This window comes from Stegostoma tigrinum, chromosome 11, assembly GCF_030684315.1.
Source record: "Stegostoma tigrinum isolate sSteTig4 chromosome 11, sSteTig4.hap1, whole genome shotgun sequence".
In the NCBI taxonomy this organism is placed as follows: domain Eukaryota; kingdom Metazoa; phylum Chordata; class Chondrichthyes; order Orectolobiformes; family Stegostomatidae; genus Stegostoma; species Stegostoma tigrinum.
Window position 1 is genome coordinate 46,110,663 of NC_081364.1, and position 19,838 is coordinate 46,130,500.

At 41.5% G+C, this 19,838-nt stretch overlaps 1 protein-coding gene across 5 annotated transcripts in view; it reads right to left on the reverse strand.

Annotated features, from left to right (window-relative positions):
• Nucleotides 1–19,838, reverse strand: part of slc25a26 (solute carrier family 25 member 26) — a 212,392-nt gene that overhangs the window by 42,776 nt on the left and 149,778 nt on the right. For all 5 annotated transcript variants that reach the window (XM_048547940.2, XM_059649929.1, XM_048547937.2 and 2 more), the window contains 2 exons: nucleotides 5,866–5,910; nucleotides 672–741 (listed from right to left, as the gene is read on the reverse strand). In XM_048547940.2, the coding sequence (XP_048403897.1) occupies nucleotides 672–741; nucleotides 5,866–5,910 (115 nt within the window). The remainder of the gene's footprint in view (nucleotides 1–671; nucleotides 742–5,865; nucleotides 5,911–19,838) is intronic.

Genomic DNA, 19,838 nt, shown 5'->3' on the forward strand with positions numbered 1-19,838 from the left:
ATTAGTAATGTGAAGTTTCGCTGAACAGATTAGCAGAATAGATGCATGTTGCATGAGAGAAAAAGTCTTCAAAGAAATAATCAAACTGTGCAAAACTGTCAGCTTAAGAAAAAACACTTTTCTAGGGATTCAACACTCCCAAAAAATTCTTCCTTTTTCAGGCTTTTCAAGAGCACAGCACAGGTGTTGGTGTCCTGTAGCTTCACTGGAAAAACAAATGGCATGTTTCCAGCCCTCAAGGTCTATGCAGCAGCACTGCCATGCTCCTCACTCCAATTAATCTGCTCTTTTGTCAAACTTGTCACATGAACTGTTAATCATGAGTCCTTGTTGATATGACTTTAAATCCCTAAAGAACAGTCTGGAGCAGACAGCTGCACTGCTAAGGATTCAGTACAGGCCTCCTCTTAACTGAAAGATTTGTAAATATTCCTTTAACAAATGCAGAGGCCCAAGTGACAGCTTCTATTTTCTCACAACTCAAATTTGTCAAGAACAAATTGCCTGTCCTTCATTCAAACACCTTTTCTGCTCTGCGGACCTGCCCAGCTCTGAACATTATTTCTAAATCACTGCTGGAATTTTAGAAGAATGTTTCTGCTAACTTGACTTTTTGGCATGTTTCCCTCTCCCAGCCCTCCCAGAATAGTATTTAATTTAATCCTCTGCACCTGCAAATGCTCCACAGACTGCAGCTTGCCAAGAATCAACCGCACCATTCTGCTTCCATGACCACACGGCCTGCAGATGAAAAAAAACATTATTTGTTCTATTTCAAATCATTTGAAACCCCAGAGGGTTTGCTGAAATAATGAGAACTTATCTCACAAAGTGTGTGGCTATATGTGAGCTTTGAAGCGGCCAACTTGCCAAAGAATTGAAAAGTATTTTAAACACACAGGCAACTTCAAAAAGCAGTTTTACAATACACTCGCATTTGAAGAAGGGTCAAACTTAGCGAAAAAAAAACTGGCATGGCCTTTAGACTTGCAACTGCACTAGAATCTTTCAAAGTGTAATCTGTTTCGCAATAGGAAAATCACTGTAACACTTCTCAAAATATAGAGACATCATTGAAATCACTGAAACATTGAATATCATTATAAAAGTTAATTTTGGCATCTGGACAATTATATTATTGCTCATGGCAATGCATTTTGCGTCAGAAATGATGACAATGATCATTGTGCATTTATAGGACAATGGAGGAAAATACCAGAATGAAGAGAAGTTTGTCTGAGTAGATATGCTTGTGAGGGGTTGAAGTGGACAACAGATGGGGCAGCAGCAGGTTTAGTAGGCAGGTGATGTGAACAGCAGGTGGTGTTTTTTAAGCCCGTTTTGAGGAAGATCCAACAGACAGATGTGGCAGGTGTCAGGAAGGTGGAGCTGTGGCGAGTGGAGAAGGACTGGACTGAGAACAATGAGGTGTGGCAGGTGAAAGGTTATTGTGATTGGCAGGAAGGTAGATTTGAAGTTACAAACGGGTCAGCCTGATTTTATTAAATGGCAGAGCAGGCTTGAGCGATTAAATTGGTTATTCTTACTCATTGCTCATTTATTCATAAGACGTGCTCATATAAATGGGGCACTGAAGTGGCAGCAAAGGTCAATGAAATGTATTGCAAGAACCAGCCATGGAGTAGGCACAGCAGAAGAACCAAGAGAAATAGTCAGTCCTGTGCCACTGCTTCATGTTTGGAACCATTAAAAGATGGCCATCAGATTGTTTCAAGAAACAGGTCTCGGCATTCCTCTATCAATACACGTACCACCGTCTGCAAGAAAATGTTGCCCCTCAGGTCCCCTCTCACCTTAAACCTTAAACCTATGTGGTTTTAGACTCCCCCAGCCCAGGGAAAAGGCCTTGGATCTTCATCCTATCCATGCTCCTCACGACTTTACAAACCTCTAAGATCACTCCTCAACCTCCGATGCTCTTGGGAAAATTCCTCAGCCTATTCAGCCTCTCCTTAATGGTCAACCCCTCCAACCCTGGCAACATCTTTGTAAATCTTTTCTGAACACCCTCAATTTTAGCAATCTCTTTCTTATAGCAGGGAGGTCAGAACTTAATCCAATATTCTACAAGTTGCCTCACCAGCATCTTATACAGCCACAACATGGCTTCCCATATGCTTCACTCAACATTATGCCCAATGAAGGGAAATGTGCCAAATGCCTTTTTCACTACCCTGTCGACCTGCGACTCCACTTTCAACAAACTATGTACGTGCACCCCTCAGTCTCTTTGTTTGGCAACACTCTCCAGGGCCCTACCATTAACTGTATAAGTCCTGCCTTACTAAAATGCAACATCTACATTTATCCAAATTAAATCCATCTGCCATTCTTTGATACATTGGCCCATCTGATTAAGGTCCCTTTGTAATAACTTGCTTCACTGTCCACTACACCACCAATTTGGTGTCATCTGCAAACTTACAGAACATGCCTCCTATATTCGCATCCAAACCATTTATATAATTGACAAAAGCAGTAGACCCCACATTGATCCTCGGGGCACACTGCTTTTTTTTTGCAAGTTCACAAAGAAGTTGTGTGATGTGACTTTAAAGCTATTTATAAGGCAGAACCAGGTAGCCTTTTGCTCTGTAAAACTTGCCAACTGAAATTTGTCCATTAAATTCAATTTATTTACACACATGGCAGAAATAAAAAAAAATTCCTCTTTATATCTGAAAGGAGGAGGAGTATTACCTGATAAAGTAACTATATCAGCGGCATGCATCAATCCATTATTATCTCTCTGATAGGATTTTCATTTATAATAAAAGGAAATACAAATGAAGATCCTTCACAATAAAATTGATCACATATGGCTTTGAAAGCTCTTGTACCAAACTAACCCTGCTGTATGGATATGGAAGAAGAAACTAAATCGTATAGTGATGAATTCCAGTCTTCTTTCTCATACAGTCTGACTGCAAGGGTGAGTATAAAATGAGTGGTGTCAGTTCTGTTAATAAGTATACTTGAGTATGCTACAATGATATCACTGGTCTGCCACCATCAATGCACTGGTGGAGTAAATGAGGTGACGCCACTGCTACATGGGAACACTGTGCAGTATCAAAAGTCATACTAGTTATTGGGCATTTCGCCTGCATCGTAGCCACCAGTACTGATATAAAAGCAAAGCAGGCTGGCAGTCAGATTTGGAAGGCCATATTGTCTTATGTCTGCTAGTGACAGAGAATGACCCTTTGCACTCATTCACATCACAAAGCGTGCAGTCACTGACTGTTAAAAGCTATCCCCAAAACACTTCTAACTCCCACGCCAAAACATACAACAACGGGACTCTTCAGATACACATTAAGGATGTCCTTTAAGTTCCCGTGAACAGGATGTCTGGTTAGGATGCCATAAACTGTCTATTATATCATCTGCATGATGTGTCACAACATTACATCAGCTTTTTGCCAGAAATAAGCAGCGGGTTTACTGTAAGGCCCACAACTGTCTGGACAGCATGAAGTACTTAAATGGTTTTTGAAAAGGTGCTACCCTCTCCCATCATCATATGCAGTTTGCCTAAAAAAAAATGATGAACCAAATGCTCTTTCTGAAACAGGCTTGAGAGCCGAGCCTGTATCACGTGTGCTTCATTAAGTTGCAAATTGAATGGAGGACTTTGTTTTCTACTTCAAAGCTTCTTGTCACAGAGAACCATTCCAGTCTCCTGTTCTTCCCTTATGAATAACAAATTTCAAATAAATTCACTGCTGCTGAGCCTAGTAACCCACACAGCAGGTCTCTGTTAAGCTTCTCGGATAGTCTTTCACTTTAACTCCTCCCTGTTCACTATTTTTGCATATGTTTTGCCTTTGTTTTTATTTTTGCATGTTAAAAATCAGACTGCCTCATTTAAAGAAAGGGGTTTTAAATTTCAGATAGCAGGCAAAGTAACTAAAGCTGGTTAATCCTATTTTGTGAGCATTCAAAGTGGAGGGGATCAAATCTAAGTCCTCTGGAAGCTTCAGTATACTCCCAAATCCCTTGGAGCATTGAATATCTTTTCTAGCACCGAAACAACATTATTCTGAGATTATGTTATCCATGAGAATAGCATCCAATGAAACTCTACTGATAGAGCAGGAACAGGAAATAAAGATACTTTTAGCATACCTTCCATTTGGTGTTGAAACATAACCCAAGTTTTTTTTTGGAATGGCTGCCTACAATATGACAACTAATTCAATGAGCTGCAGCCATGAAGCGTTTTTATCTCTTAAAACCAAATCATATTTTAAAAGCTTTATTTTATGTACTTTTTACAATATAAAAATTGCTCCCTTATAACCACCTATCTTTCACCTTCAGTTTGTGTTTCTCCACATTATTCAGGTTTGCTGTTGATTTAATTTGGTGGGTGGAGCTTGTATAACTGATCCACATGAGCTGCAGAGAGGATTGGCATATAAGGCACATTCCTGTATTGAGTCAGGGGTCACAGACGATGGCTACAGTCATACATTGTGTAACAATTTGGTTTTTATTTGTTTTCAATGCTGTTGTTGCCTCTTTTCCTGGTTGACCGTAGACTCAGTGATAGGTAGATTGGAAAGAACTCACAACTGGAGTAGTGATTGTGATGAAGTTAGCCAACTCCCTGATTGGGGCTGTAAATCTGGTCCAATCAGGGAACCCAGTCTGACAGGTATAAACAGGAGTGTCAGTGTTCATTCCACTCAGAGCTGGCTCTGAGGGAGCTGGGTCAGAGTCAAGGATTTCCACATGTAAATAAATTGTGACTTGGTGACAGGATACACAAGCCTCTGTGGAGTTATTTCACCTTGCTCATAGACATGACCAAAGGCCCTGTTGTCAGGAAAGATCAGCCTCCATCTGATGGGAGTCTTCCATGTAATTTTCTGAAATCCTTTCTAATTATCCTTTGATCTGCTATGCCACTTCCATCCTGTAGCTGGGAAAGGCTTCAATATCTTAAGATCATAAAGTGAAAGAAGCAGTGTTTGAAACTATGCCATGGTCATTATAAAAGGAGGCTTACTTTTCTGAGTTTGAGTTGGTGGTTACTGCATTGGGATATACAGGCACAGATGTGGAGCCGAGGCGGGCAGGTTCAACTGCAAACGTTGTTGGTGAACAGAAGGGGATAATGGCCTGAGGGAGGGGAGGTTGTGGCTTGCATGGAGATAGGCCAAGGGAGGGGTGGCATTGGAATGGCATCACACAGGACAGAAGCCAGCATAGGTAAAGAGCAGGAAAGATGGAAGAAGAAAAGGAATGGAATAGCTATGGCGTGCAAGAGGTGGCTTGGAATAGGGGTTTAATGACGTACTGAAGCCATAAATATCTCAGTTCCTTTCTCATTTCTCAGGATGTGTGCCAATGTTCACAAGGCTGGTGAAAGTGGCCCATTATAACAACTTATATTTATGCAGCACCTTTAATATTAAAGATTTCACAACGCACAAAACAGATGGGAAAACAGTCAAGAATTAAGTGAGTTAAGTACAGGTCATAAAATTGTTCATGTTTATGAAATTTTAAAAGTATTGAACGTGAGGGGAAAAGAAGCACAGGCAGCTGGGACAATCTAACAATCACAAAACAAAGAGCTTTCTGATTGGCATAGGAACGTAGTATATTATCACGACTGGCATGTTGGGTGACCAAGTACAGGTAACTGGAAGCTGGAGTCATGTGATAAAGTCTCCAGGTGTACGTCCAAGGAGAGCTGGCAATCAAAGCATAGGATCAGAGTTTATGCTAAAAAGAAAGAGTAATGACTATATTGCCACAGACTCCACACAAACCTTGAAATTAAACCAGTGCTGAAGCTAAGTTATTTACATTACAAAAGTATGAACCTACCTTCAGAAACTCCCAAAGAGGAAACTGGACCAGAGCAAAGGGAATCTGAAAATGCAAACCAAAGAGATCAGCAAGTTCACAATCCTTTTTTTGTATTCTTTCATGAGCATATTGTTCTTCCAGGTGGTAAAGGTCACAAGTTTGAAAGATACAGTCAGAAGAGCCTTGATAAACTGCTGCATTGTATAGATGGCACACACTGCAGTCACTGATTATTAATAGTAGAAGGAATGTTTAAACTGTTGGATTGGGTGCTGATCCAGCAAGCTGAATTGTCCTAGATGGTGTTGAACCTCAAGTGTTCTTGGAGCTGCACTCATTTAGGCAAGAAAATCGGTATTCCATTGCACATGGTATGAAGATATAATTTCTGTGGATTTTACAATAAACTGTAATCTCTTTTTTGAAGTCAATCATAAGGATCTTCAACAGAAATGGACATGACACGACACCTAAGTTCTCTTGTAGATTCAACTGAAATCAGCCAGACCAAGAAAGCAGACTTACTATCTCAAGAGGAATCACAAAGGATACTTGAAATTTAATATACATTCCTACAGGGACAAATAGAAATCCACTCAGAATGGTTTCCCTGGAGGCATAAACAGCTCGTCCCACCTCACTGAACCTGAAAGAATAAGAACCAGTCAAAATAATGGCTGACAAATTTGAAAAGTTCATTACTTCAGCTGAAAGACAATGGAATGGGACTATCCTCCAGATCTGGGCTAACCCAATACTTCAAACAGAAACAGGATTTGACAGTTTGGGATAGCAGTCATATTTTGTTTTGAATTGTACAAGGTCTGGCTCAGAGCAGCCATTTTGGGCAGTGACCTCAGGAAGGAGCTGAGATATTTAGGGCTTCAGTACACCTTTAAACCCCCACGCCCAGCCACTGCTTGTACACTATAGCCAACCCATTCCTTTTCTTCTTCTATCTTTCTTGCTCTTTCCCTACGCTGGTTTCCGACCTGTCTCATGACCTCAGCAGGCCGTGTGAAAATGGTTCCAGCCTACAGCAAAAAAGATGAAGTAACTGTGAATAGCACGTGAGACTTCGAATTCCTCTGTGTCACTTATACTTAGAAATGAAGGTGCCTAGAAATCATCCACTGAAAAGGAATCCAGGCAGTTTTCCAGGTGTCACACCAGCAAAACCTTAAAGGAAAACTGGCCTTCAGCTGAAGCTCCCTGAATTGCTTTACACTGCTGGATCCATTCAAAGACAAGCTCTCACTGTTCTACAACAGAAGCAAACGCAATCGCTGACAAAGTCTTTAACTTCAGCCCTACACTTCCAACAACTAGCATTTCAACAACAGGCCCTGCAAAAATATCTTAAAGGGCTGAACAAAATTTCATTTTGATCAGGATTTTTTTTAAACCTTAACAGCATTTAATCTTTGTACACATCAAGTTAATACCTTTACTACTTTTACAACTAAATCTTTGCTATCGGTTATTTTGTTAAGTGGAGTCACTCAAGTTAAATGTTTTAGCTTACAGATCTCTGAGGAAATGATAATAGCCTGAGAGCGAGAGAGTAAGTGAGTAAGTGAATGAGTGAGTCTCCCTTTTAACTTGTGAGTGAGTACATTTAAAAAATAACCAGCAAAGCTTTAGTCTTAAGAGTAAAGATATAATTCAATACATGCAAGGATTGCATGGTTGTGGCATACCCCTGACTCACACCTTGTGGTTTATCATTGGACATCATTGTACCACTTGAAAAACAAAATCATAAAACAAGATCTGTAACCCCTTTAGTATGCATATTTCTGAATGAAACATGTGGTAATGTTCACACCAGCTAATCTCCTGTGACAGTGCAATACTTGACTTTCACTGTGTGTATGTGTATGACTAAAGAGGTAAATGTGTATAAGGAGGGTACAGCTTGACGATGGGGAGCAAACATAATACAGAGCTTGTCTTAGCATTAAATATCCAGACTTATTCCGATACAGTACTTCAGCATTTGATTTTTTTTCTGCACAATAGGTTGAGAAGCAAGGACATGCAAAACTGAGGCACTCTAATGCTACCCTCGGCAGGCAGGTGTAATTACATCACCAGTTTCAAAATCCAGTCGTATATACAAATGTTGCCATTGAAATGGAGATTGCACACACACAGGCAAACACATTGAACAACAGGATTTTTGTGCAGTGGATTCAAACTCTGAACACAGTACTTGAACTGAAACCAAAATTAATGTGATTACCCACTGAATCATTCCATTCTTCTTTCAGTTCATCATGTATTACTCACAATTATGTACTATTTAATGTGAACAATTGATTTACCAGTGCACTAACAATTGTATTCTTTGCCAATTTGAAAGTCAAAGAAAATTCGATTGCCACACGTATTACACATTATTCAACATTGCTTATCATATTGAGCATATCTAGGTCAACTTCATATTTACTCAATGAAAAACACACTATTTAAGATATACTGTATGTTGCATAGCGTAGTAAATAGTTAGTAGTACAGTCTAGGTTCAACTTAATCTCTAGTGGCCTGTGACCAATCGTAAACCACACGATTGCTGTTGTCATAGCAATCCCTCGATAATTCTGAACTTACTGTCAACTATTACATGATACAACTATTACATGATACCCCTGTCAGTCATGCAGAATATTGATCCTGTGGGCAGTGAGAACATGAATTCATGATCTGAAAATAAACAGCTTTATCTGTTCAATACTATGATTACTATAGTTAATGCAGCAACATTGAGGTACCACAGATCTCCCATGGGTCAGTTACAAACTCTTGGCATGCAACGGAATTTAAGACGCTTTATTACCATCTCTTCCAAAAGGTATCAAAAGAGGTGAGTGCTTTTTGGAGCAGGTTTTTTTTAAACCTAACTAAAACTGTTCTCAAACCTGCTGTCATAGCTAATGAATGACAGGAACTTACTTCAATTTTCTGGCAGAAGTGTGTTTGACAGACACCTGTCACTGCATACTTATTATCAGCAGAGACGGGAAATGGGAGTGAGACGAAATCAATGCCATTGCTGCACACAGCGCTGACAAATTGAAACCTCTGAGGATGTTTGTCATCTTTTACAGAAAGCATTCTCTCCAGGGACATCTCAAAGCTTTTCCTAAAAAAAAGGTCAGTATTGGTCTCCTTTGCCAAATACTTGCAATTCATATGCACTTAGAAAATGCCAGTTTACTATTGTGCTCAACACAAATTGGGTCTTTTTAAATCATTTCTGAGTTAAACAAGGACACATGTCTGAAAACCCATGGCAAGTGACCTTGAAAAAGCTTGCGATGTCAGGACTAAACAGGTCATTTCAACTTAGTTAGGAAACCTGTCAACATCAATTTTCTAGGTACATTCTTGGGCTTCAGTCTAAATTGGTACAAAAAAAACTGTTTAACCGACAGTCTGCGTTTGAATTTATTTCCAGCCGTGCGGCATTTTACTTGTGGGAACTGGCAAAGACAAATGGAATATAATGGTCATTATCATGTATGTATGAAAGAAATTGTACAGAAAATTGAAGGTCCAAAGGACACCTTGGGCACTGGTAAACAGCATTTATAAATATGAAACTGCAAGAGGTAAATTGTGCATACTAACACAACAGCAAAATACTGAGAATACTGAAAATATTGAGAAAGGAAGTTGGCATTTCATGTCCATGACCTTTTGTCAAAAATTTGAGCATTGTTATTTTTACTGTCAGTATTTTTGCTGGTGAAAAGTATTCTAATATTGGTCAGAAGAAAGTCAGAACTGAATCAGAGTCAAGCTGTTGTTTCCATGGGAGAAAAATACAGCCTGGCAAATGATTATCTAACTTCGTGCTAGTTTTCTTTGGTGACAATTTTTGGATAAGTCACGAAAATAAGAGCAAAGTACTGTGGACACTGGAAATTTGAAATAAAAATCGACAAGTGCTGGAAATATTTAGCAGGTTTTTCAATGTCTATGGTGAGGAAAACAATATTAACAGTTCAGAACTTGGGTTCTGAACAGTCATATTTGATTCAAAGTATGGTTTCTTCCCCCACAGATGCTGCCAAATATATGCAGCGTTTTCTATTTTATTTGGGACTGGTCACTGTTCATCTCTTCAGTCTTGGGTAACTTAATAGAAAACAATTAACATAACAATGAAGCAGGTTTACAAAACTGTAACAGAAGTATTTATTGTACTATATTAAATCTATTGAAATAATCATCTTACCCTCATTGTCAAGCTGCATATCTATATTTCATTAAATTGTAATTTCTAAAAGAAAAGCAATGTTACAAGTTTTAGGTGACATCATTTAGAATAGTTTGCACAATGAATGGGTGGAATTATGGTCAGTGACCTATTCACAAAGATTAAGCAGTGTCTTCACCAAAGACGTCCTCATTTCTGATGTCAATTTGAGCTGGTTCTTCCAAACAGCTTTGTGTGTACCTACACCCCAAAGATTGCAGATATTTAAGGAGGCAGCTCATCACTACCTTTACCAGGGCAATTATGGATTGGTAATAAATGGTTGCCCAGCCACCAAAGCCCTTATCCCATGACTGAATGAAAAAGGTGACTGTATGGCGTTCAACAATTGGGTATGCAGTTCAACTATCTACTCCTTTACACGGGGAGACCGAGTGCAGATTGGGTGACTGCCTTTGCTGAATGCCACCGTTCAATCCGCAAGTAGGATCCTGAACTTCCCACGGCGTGTCATTTTAATTTTCCACTTTGCTGTCTCACTAACATTTCCGCCCTCTGCCTGCTGCACTGCTCCAGTGGAGCTCAATTTGTAAGTATTAGGAACAACACCTCATTTTTCAGCGAGCCGCTTTACAGCCTCTGGACTCAACATCGAGTTGAACAACGTCAAACTCAACTCTCATACCCATTTTTGATCCTTCGTTTGTTTCCTATGTATTTTTCAGACAAGAGCATACCTGCTTTAGTCACATCATTATTTCTTTTCTTGCCCCAGTTTAATCCTCTTTGGCTCCTTCTGGAAAGATGATGGCAGAGTAGGACGTTCCAGCCAGAGCTCCTCTGCTTCACCAGCTCCTCAGCGTTTTTATTTCATTTTTTTTCTCTTCTTTCTGCTGTCTTCCATTGCACATTCAGCCATGCCATAACTTTTAACTTCTTAAACTTACCCAGACGGAACCCAGAATGGAAAAAAGAGGAGGTGATTCCAAGTCGAGGCCGTGCAGGACACAAGTCAGAGATTGTGCCGCCACAGGAGGCGAGTCGCAGGCTGCAGCCCGGTATGGGAAGCTGTCCGAGCACAGGCCGGCCTGGGAGACGGGTCCTGGAGGCGCGTCATGGGCCGGAGCCTGGTGCGGGGGGCTGTCCTAGTGCAGGCTGGCCCGGGAGGCGGGTCCTTGAGGCGAGTCGCGGGCTGGAGACTGGTACGGGAGGCTGTCTGAGCATAGGCCGGCCTGGGAGACGGGTCCTGGAGGCAAGTCATGGGCCAGAGCCCGGTGCGGGAGGCTGTCTGAGTGCAGGCCGGCCTGGGAGACAGGTCCTACAGACGAGTCACAGTTCGCAGGCTGCAGCCCGGTGAGGGAGGCTGTCCGAGTGCAGGCCGGCCCTGGAGACGGGTCCGAGAGGCGAGTCGCGGGACGGAGCCCAGTGCGGGAGGCTGTCCAAGTGCAGGCCGGCCTGGGAGATGGGTCCTGAAGGCGCGTCGTGGGCCGGAGCCTGGTGCGGGGGGCTGTCCGAGTGCAGGCTGGCCCGGCAGGCGGGTCCTTGAGGTGAGTCACAGGCCGGAGACTGGTACGGGAGGCTGTCTGAGCACAGGCCGGCCTGGGAGACGGGTTCCTGGAGGCGAGTCGCAGGCTGCAGTCCGGTGTGGGAGGCTGTCCGAGTGCAGGCCAGCCTGGGAGACGGGTCCTGGAGGAGAGTTGCAGGCCGGAGCCCGGTGCAGGGGCTGTCCGAGTGCAGGCTGGCCTGGGAGATGGGTTCTTGAGGCGAGTCACAGCCAGAGGCCAGCACGAGGAGGCAGCGAGGTCTCGCATTCGGAAGTCCGGCATAAACAGATTGTAATTTGACTATTATCTATACATAATTTTTAATCCTGTTCTCGACTTCGAGCAATTTGAGTACTTTTTAAAACTTTATATTCCTCTGCTGAACTATTCTTTTTCACTCTTTCAATTATATAACACTTAAGTATTTTGTATGTAGGTATCCTGTGCCGAAGATGGCGTCAAAGTGTCAACATTACCAACGCTTCAGATGCAGCAGCAAGTTGAGTGGGAGCAGCATCACTGTAAAGCACAGAAGTACACAGCTATGTACAGATTGGGAACAGACAGCTGTGGGAGTGTAGGTGCAGACAGCAATGAAAGCAGGGACGCAGCAGTAGCTGGGAGACCAGGAGGAAGCAATAACAGAATCAGAAGGAGGAGCAATAGATAAGCAGAACTCAGGAACCAGGGCCCATTCGTACATATACCCACACGCACCCATACACACACACACACCCAAATCAGGATAAGTGAGAACAAACAAGGCTGGGTACAGAAGGACGAATGCAGCAAGCCAAGTCAACATCACCAATTTCAATTATTCAGCTGCGTGAAACCAAAACTTCAACTTGCCTTTTAAAAATGATGAGTATAGGCAACCCAACACAAACAATGTGGACAGTAATGCTATGGATCTTTTCTAAAAGATGTGAAAGTGTTTTAAGAATTCATTTCCAGCAAATATTTGAAGTTTCCCTGCCTATCTAATCTAAAGTCCATAAATGCTGAAATAAAGATTTAGTGCATTCTTTATTAAAATAACACCAGTACACCACTTTGGCATTAGGTTGCTTAAATAACACCAGCTTATTAGTTGGAGAGGGTCAGCTAAGGTGAAAACTCCAAAACAGGCAGCAAGAGACAGAGCTAGATTCAGCAGAGTTGTCTGGAATAGTTTCTTTCTCTATTATAGAGAAAGGGTCTAGCTGTTTGCTAAGTATCCTTTAAGTAATTAAGTTATTTTCTACTCTTAAATTTTAATATAGTATACAAATTAGTCATAAAGTTAAAATATTTATTGTGCAACATTAGTAAGTGAATGATATGAAAAACTAAAACGCTTTTGGGATGGCAAGTTCAGATATGTGTCAAGGCTATAAGATTAGATTAGATTAGATTAGATTAGATACCCTAGAGTGTGGAAACAGGCCCTTCGGCCCAACAAGTCCACGCTGCCCCTTGAAGCATCCCACCCAGACCCATTCCCCTATAACCCACACACCCCTGAACACTATGGGCAATTTAGCATGGCCGATCCACCTAACCTGCACATCTTTGGACTGCGGGAGGAAACCGGAGCACCTGGAGGAAACCCACGCAGGCACAGGGAGAATGTGCAAACTCCACACAGACAGTTGCCTGAGGCTGGAATCGAACCTGGGTCCCTGGTGCTGTGAGGCTGCAGTGCTAACCACTGATCCACCGTGCCGCCCTTAATCATAATAGGTGGGATCTTCTATATACCATTTTGTACCATCTGCAAACACATCTTCAGTAAGTGTTTGAAGATCAAGGTAATTTAGCTCAGAGTTTAAGAGCTGGAGGTTGAACTCACCAACACTGCGGCTGATCAGGGAGGGGGAAGTTACCTAGGTTCTTTGTAAAGGAGGCGGTCACACCACTAGGGTTTTCTGAATTGGTCAAATGCCAAGTGCAGGAGGGTGTGACCGTAGTAAAACAGGGAAGCAGACCCAGAGGGCAGGAGTACAAGAGTGTCAACCTATGTAACCAACCAATAGGTTTAAGGTTCTCTCAGCATATATGGATAAAACCAAGACTGCAGAGTGGATGTGCAAACTGACTATGACACTGCAGTACGCAAAGATATTCAAATAGGAACAGCAGCATGGAAGGTAGTTGGAGTAAGGAGTAGTGTAGCAAGGGGTACTGATACCATTCAATACAACAGAGAGTAAGAATCCAAATGTCTGTGTTGTTTGCCCAGCACCAGGGTTTGGGACCTCTGCTCAGGGCCAGAGAGTACTTTGCAAGGGCTGGAGGAGGATTCAGTCATAAGTAATCCATGGAGGCACCATGGCATAGCTAGAACTATGAAAGAGATTTTGCATAGAAAATGAGCACTGAATTGAAAAGAAAGAACTCCATAGAACGACTAGATGGAACAAAGAAATGACAGTACAAGAGGAAGCTAGCTAGGAATGTAAAAATGGATCATCCATAAGATCTTCTACAGAATTTAAAAAGGAAAAGAGTAAAGGGAGTGTTGATCTTCCAGAGCGTGAGAATGGTGAATTAATAGTGGATGATAAGGAAATGGTGGATGAAGCAAACAAATATTTGGCTTCAGCCTCTATCCTATAGAGGATACAAAAATTATTTCAATACCAGTTGTAAATCAAGAAGTGCAAGGGAGATTGTAATTTTGTTAAATTCCTATCACTAGGGAAGCAACACTAAACAAATCAAAACACAAACAGATCAGCCAATGAGATAACAAGGTGCAGAGCTGGATGAGCACAGCAGGAAAAGCAGCATCAGAGGAGCAGGAAGGCTGACGTTTTGGGCCTAGACCATTCTTCAGAAAATGAAGCAGCCATGGTTTTGTTGAATGGTGGAGTAGGCACAAAGGGATGATTGGTTACTTTTGCTTCTTTATTATAGGTTTCTTATCATCTTCTGCACTTCTCGTAAATACATTTTTATTTTGAAGGAAGAACAATCTTCAGAGATTTTTAAGGAATCATGAATTAATTGAAGTTCATTTCTTTCCCCAAAAGACACTATACAAGTGATTACTTTGACAGCTAATACAGAATAGATTAGCACAAAGTCAGAACCAACATCTGCGTTCAGGCTTGCTAATGCTAGTGTAATGTTACCTATAGGTTTCCAGCAGCATGGCTTAAAAGAAGATTGACTGCTTGTGCATACAAAATTACATTTCTTTCGTCAAGCTGGAAATAATGTATAAAGTTTTCCATTTGATCAGAAGAACATGTTGATCAGAGATCCAAACAAATAAGAGTCCAAATAGGATGGTGAAGCAAAGGAATCTACAATTGCATACACATAAAATGCAGGAGGACAAAGCAAGTTTTCTTTTACAAAAAAAGCAAACAAGCACTGAAGTTAATTTCCAAAGGATAAGAGTAAAACAAAACAGGAGCCATGTTATTGAAAATTACATTTGAAGTGCTGTGCATGTTCTGTGTCATAGATGTGAGATACAAGTATTGGAGAAGCTGCAAAATAGGTCCACAAAAATCATACCAAACTAAGAGGCTATTTGTCAAGAACAGATATTTTCTCCCAAAGGAACAGGGTTGAGAGTTTTAAAATCATGAAAGAATATGGTTGTGTAGCTAGCTTTAGGAAATATCTTAGTTGGCAGGAGTCCAGAACTAGAGACAATACATATGTTAATCACTATTAAATCCAACAGGCCATTTAACAGTAATGTCTTTATCCAGATTTCAGTTATAACAAGGAACTAGCTACTGCAGAGTAGTTGTCACAATAGCATACATACAGTTAAGAGAAAGTGAAATAAAAAAACAAAAGAGAACAGGTTGGAAAGCTATTCCGATATATTTAAATGAGGATTAGAGACAGAAGATTCATGTGGACCCACAGCATGGATTACTTCAGACAAGTGGCCAGTTTCTGTATTATATATCCTAATATATAACAATAGAATTATAAGTTAAACTATTTGACAAGTAACAATTATTGTTTTCTCCAGGTAGGCACAAAAACAGGCATTAATAACCTTGTCTGTGTTAATGAGAAGCCTCATGTCTACTGAAGGAAGCTTTTCAGAAAGTGGGTTTGTTCCAATGCATTTTGTTTGTACTCACTGCTCAGGAAACACGTTTTCACTGCCTTTAATGGGAAGTCAGCACTGTTTCCAGCACTGCTGCATGGTCTCTCTCTCAAAGTTCATTTTCCTTCCCCTTCTTGCTCCTTTTCCCCACCATACCCAGGTAAAATGGCCAGGGGTGTTGCTGGCAAAAGGCGCTCAGAGCTTATCCAAAAACTGAAAGGCTCGACACCCAGCTTCAGGTCTCTGTTTGAGAGTCTGGATCTGAAAGCAAGTTCAGATTCATTGCTATCCCAAAGTCTCTGAAGCAAAAAACTAACTGGCAATATTCAATAAAGCCAGAAGCCTTGTAGATCAGAACATCCAACAACACCTACTGTCATCCAGAGAAAGACAGCAATTTCTCTTCACCGGCCTAAACCATCTTCTTAATGTCATAGTGTGCAGTACTCTTACGGTAAGCAATTCAAATAATGTAAGTAAATTAGAGACAGCAGCAGGACCAAGTCCGGCATTCCCGTTACTACTATTTTTTTGGATTGTTTTAAATGCACAATCTTCAAATAAAAGCTTTTACATTAAGCACAGACTCTTAAAACGCTACAAAGCTATCGTCACCCATTAATGTGTGGGCTTTAAGTGCTATTAAACCTGCTGTAATCCCTGGTGAAACTGCACTTGGCACAGTAAGAATACTGCACCAGCCAACATGTAAAAGCATGAGGTGAAACAAAATCAAGCTTGAAGTCAAGCATCTATGCGTAAACAATCAAAAAAACATTTTAAATATCACTTATACAATAGTACTGCAATTATAATTGCACCTTAATAAGACAGGCAAAATAAACAGGTCAGATGATTGAAGTATTGTTAAAATGTAGGTTAGATCGTAAGACATAGAAGCAAAAGCAAACTATTCTGTCCATTGGGTCTGCTTTGTCACTTTCTGAGATCATGGCTGATCTGACAACTTTCAACTCCACTTTCCGGTCTCTTTTCCCATAACCCTTGACACTCTTACTGAGCAAAACATTGTCTACCGGAGCTTTGGTTATAACAACCTAGCCTTGACACCTCTCTGTAATAAGAAGAAATTCCACAGATTTACTGCCTACTGAGAGAAGAAATAGGCAGAAAAATAACAGAGAGGGCTGAATTTTCTGTGGAGGAGCGAACTTTCACAGATATTCCAAACAAAGTTACTTAAAAAATACAGAGATGACAGTTCCTCGACAGTGCAGAACTGTCAGGAATAGTAAACAGTGCCTCCTTTTTCACACCAGCCGGCTGCCATATTCTTAAAACTGTAGGATTCAGAGTTACTTTGACAGTTAAGTAGGGCGTCAATGGGCAGTGGGTAGAGGTTAGGGTGCCAGATGCAAGTGTTCAGTGGTAGGAGGGTGATACCAGGTGTCAGGATCCTGCACTGAGGTGTGCTTAAGGTTATGGCCAGGGCATATAAGGGGTCTTGTGGGGGCCTAGTCTTCATTTTTTGAGTTACGTCAGGATGGTGAGCTCAATAATCAACCAGGAGCAACTATTTCTCCAACTCCAAATTCTCTAATTCAAAAGGATACTTTCAGAGGCCTTCATGCATGGGGAATTGCCCAGTAGAATCTTCGATATCCTGGACAATTCTTTCAGAGTTTGCTACAATGGGGATTCTGCAGGATCTCCTTGTGCAACTCCCAATTACACTTCAGTAACATCTACCAGGCCATTGGATAATCCAGACTCAGAGGTTTATGAACAGAGCTCCAGAAGTCATTGATGATCTGTGATAACTGACTAGGGGGGTAGGATCACTGCAAGCAGTACTTGGATGACAAAGAGACAGCTGGGTCATGGTCCTCAGGAAGTTCTAAAACGAAAGAGATTTACACATGATGAGGAATTGAGAGATTTGATTAATAAATGATAATGACAATGAGACAGTGAGACTGTAATATTGGCAACCAGGGACTGAATGTGTAATAGCTAAAATTACTGGTGACACCAAGATGGGAAGAAAATTATGTTGTCAAGTGGACACAGAGGTTCTGTTAAAAGATTTGAGACAGGCTAAATGAGTGTTCAAGAACTTGGTTTGCGGAGAAAAAATATTGGTAAATATGAACTTGCCTGTTTTGGTATTTAATGTTATTTAAATGGAGAGAGACAGGGCTTCAGTGAGACCACATCTCAAATACATAGAACATAGAACATAGAACAGTACAGCACAGAACAGGCCCTTCAGCCCACAATGTTGTGCCGACCATTGATCCTCATGTATGCACCCTCAAATTTCTGTGACCATATACATGTCCAGCAGTCTCTTAAATGACCCCAATGGCCTTGCTCCCACAGCTGCTGCTGGCAACGCATTCCATGCTCTCACAACTCTGTGTAAAGAACCCGCTACTGACATCCCCTCTATACTTTCCACCAACCAGCTTAAAACTATGACCCCTCGTGCGAGCCATTTCTGCCCTGGGAAATAGTCTCTGGCTATCAACTCTATCTATGCCTCTCATTATCTTGTATACCTCAATTAGGTCCCCTCTCCTCCTCCTTTTCTCCAATGAAAAGAGACCGAGCTCAGTCAACCTCTCTTCATAAGATAAGCCCTCCAGTCCAGGCAGCATCCTGGTAAACCTCCTCTGAACCCTCTCCGAAGCATCCACATCTTTCCTATAATAGGGCGCCCAGAACTGGACGCAGTATTCCAAGTGCGGTCTAACCAAAGTTTTATAGAGCTGCAACAAGATCTCACGACTCTTAAACTCAATCCCCCTGTTAATGAAAGCCAAAACACCATATGCTTTCGTTACAACCCTGTCCACTTGGGTGACCATTTTAAGGGATCTATGTATCTGCACACCAAGATCCCGCTGTTCCTCCACGCTGCCAAGAATCCTATCCTTAATCCTGTACTCAGCTTTCAAATTCGACCTTCCAAAATGCATCACCTCGCATTTATCCAGGTTGAACTCCATCTGCCACCTCTCAGCCCATCTCTGCATCCTGTCAATGTCCCGCTGCAGCCTACAACAGCCCTCTATACTGTCAACGACACCTCCGACCTTTGTGTCGTCTGCAAACTTGCTGACCCATCCTTCAATCCCCTCATCCAAGTCATTAATAAAAATTACAAACAGTAGAGGCCCAAGGACAGAGCCCTGTGGAACCCCACTCACCACTGACTTCCAGGCAGAATATTTTCCTTCTACTACCACTCGCTGTCTTCTGTTGGCCAGCCAATTCTGTATCCAAGCAGCTAAGTTCCCCTGTATCCCATTCCTCCTGACCTTCTGAATGAGCCTACCATGGGGAACCTTATCAAATGCCTTACTGAAGTCCATATACACCACATCCACAGCTCGACCCTCATCAACAGTGTACAGTTTTGAGTTTCTTCCTTGGAAAAGATATCAATGCTTCTGAAGTGCTTGAGAGAAGGTTCATTCAACTCATTCCAGGGATAAGGGCTCATCGTAGGAATAAAGATTGAATGGTATAGACCTAGATCCAATGGAGTTTAACAAAATGAGAGGTGGTCTTACTGACATCGAGGATCTTCAGGGCACTAGATCCAGAATTTGTTTCATTTTAGGGAGACTAAAATTACAGATCGCAGTTTATGAATAAGAGGTCACACCTTTAGAGTCATACAGCACAGAAACAGACCCTTTGGTCCAACTCATTTGGGTCAACCAAATTTCCCCAAAGTAAACTAGTCCTACTTTCCTGCATTTGCCTCTACCATTTTAATTTCCTCCATATCCCTCTAAACCCTTCCTATTCATGCACCTGTCCAAATGTCCTAAAATTGTATTTGTATCTGCATTTACCAGTTCAGTTTTAGCACAGACAGTTCATCCACATATAAACCACCGAGTGTGAAGCCTGCTCCTCGGTTCCTTTAAATTCTTCCTCCTTTCACCTGAAAAATATGCCCCCTTATTTTGAACTAACCCACCCTAGAGAAAAGATCTTTGCAATTCACCACATCCAAGCCCTTCATGATTTTATAAAGATCTGTAAGGTCACCCCTCAACCTCCTACCCAGTGAAAAAATCTCAGTTTATCAGGCTTCTCCTTTAACTCAAACCCTCTAGTCCCACCAACATCCTGGTCAATCTTTATTGAACCTCCTGTAATTTAATAACATCCTTCCTATAGC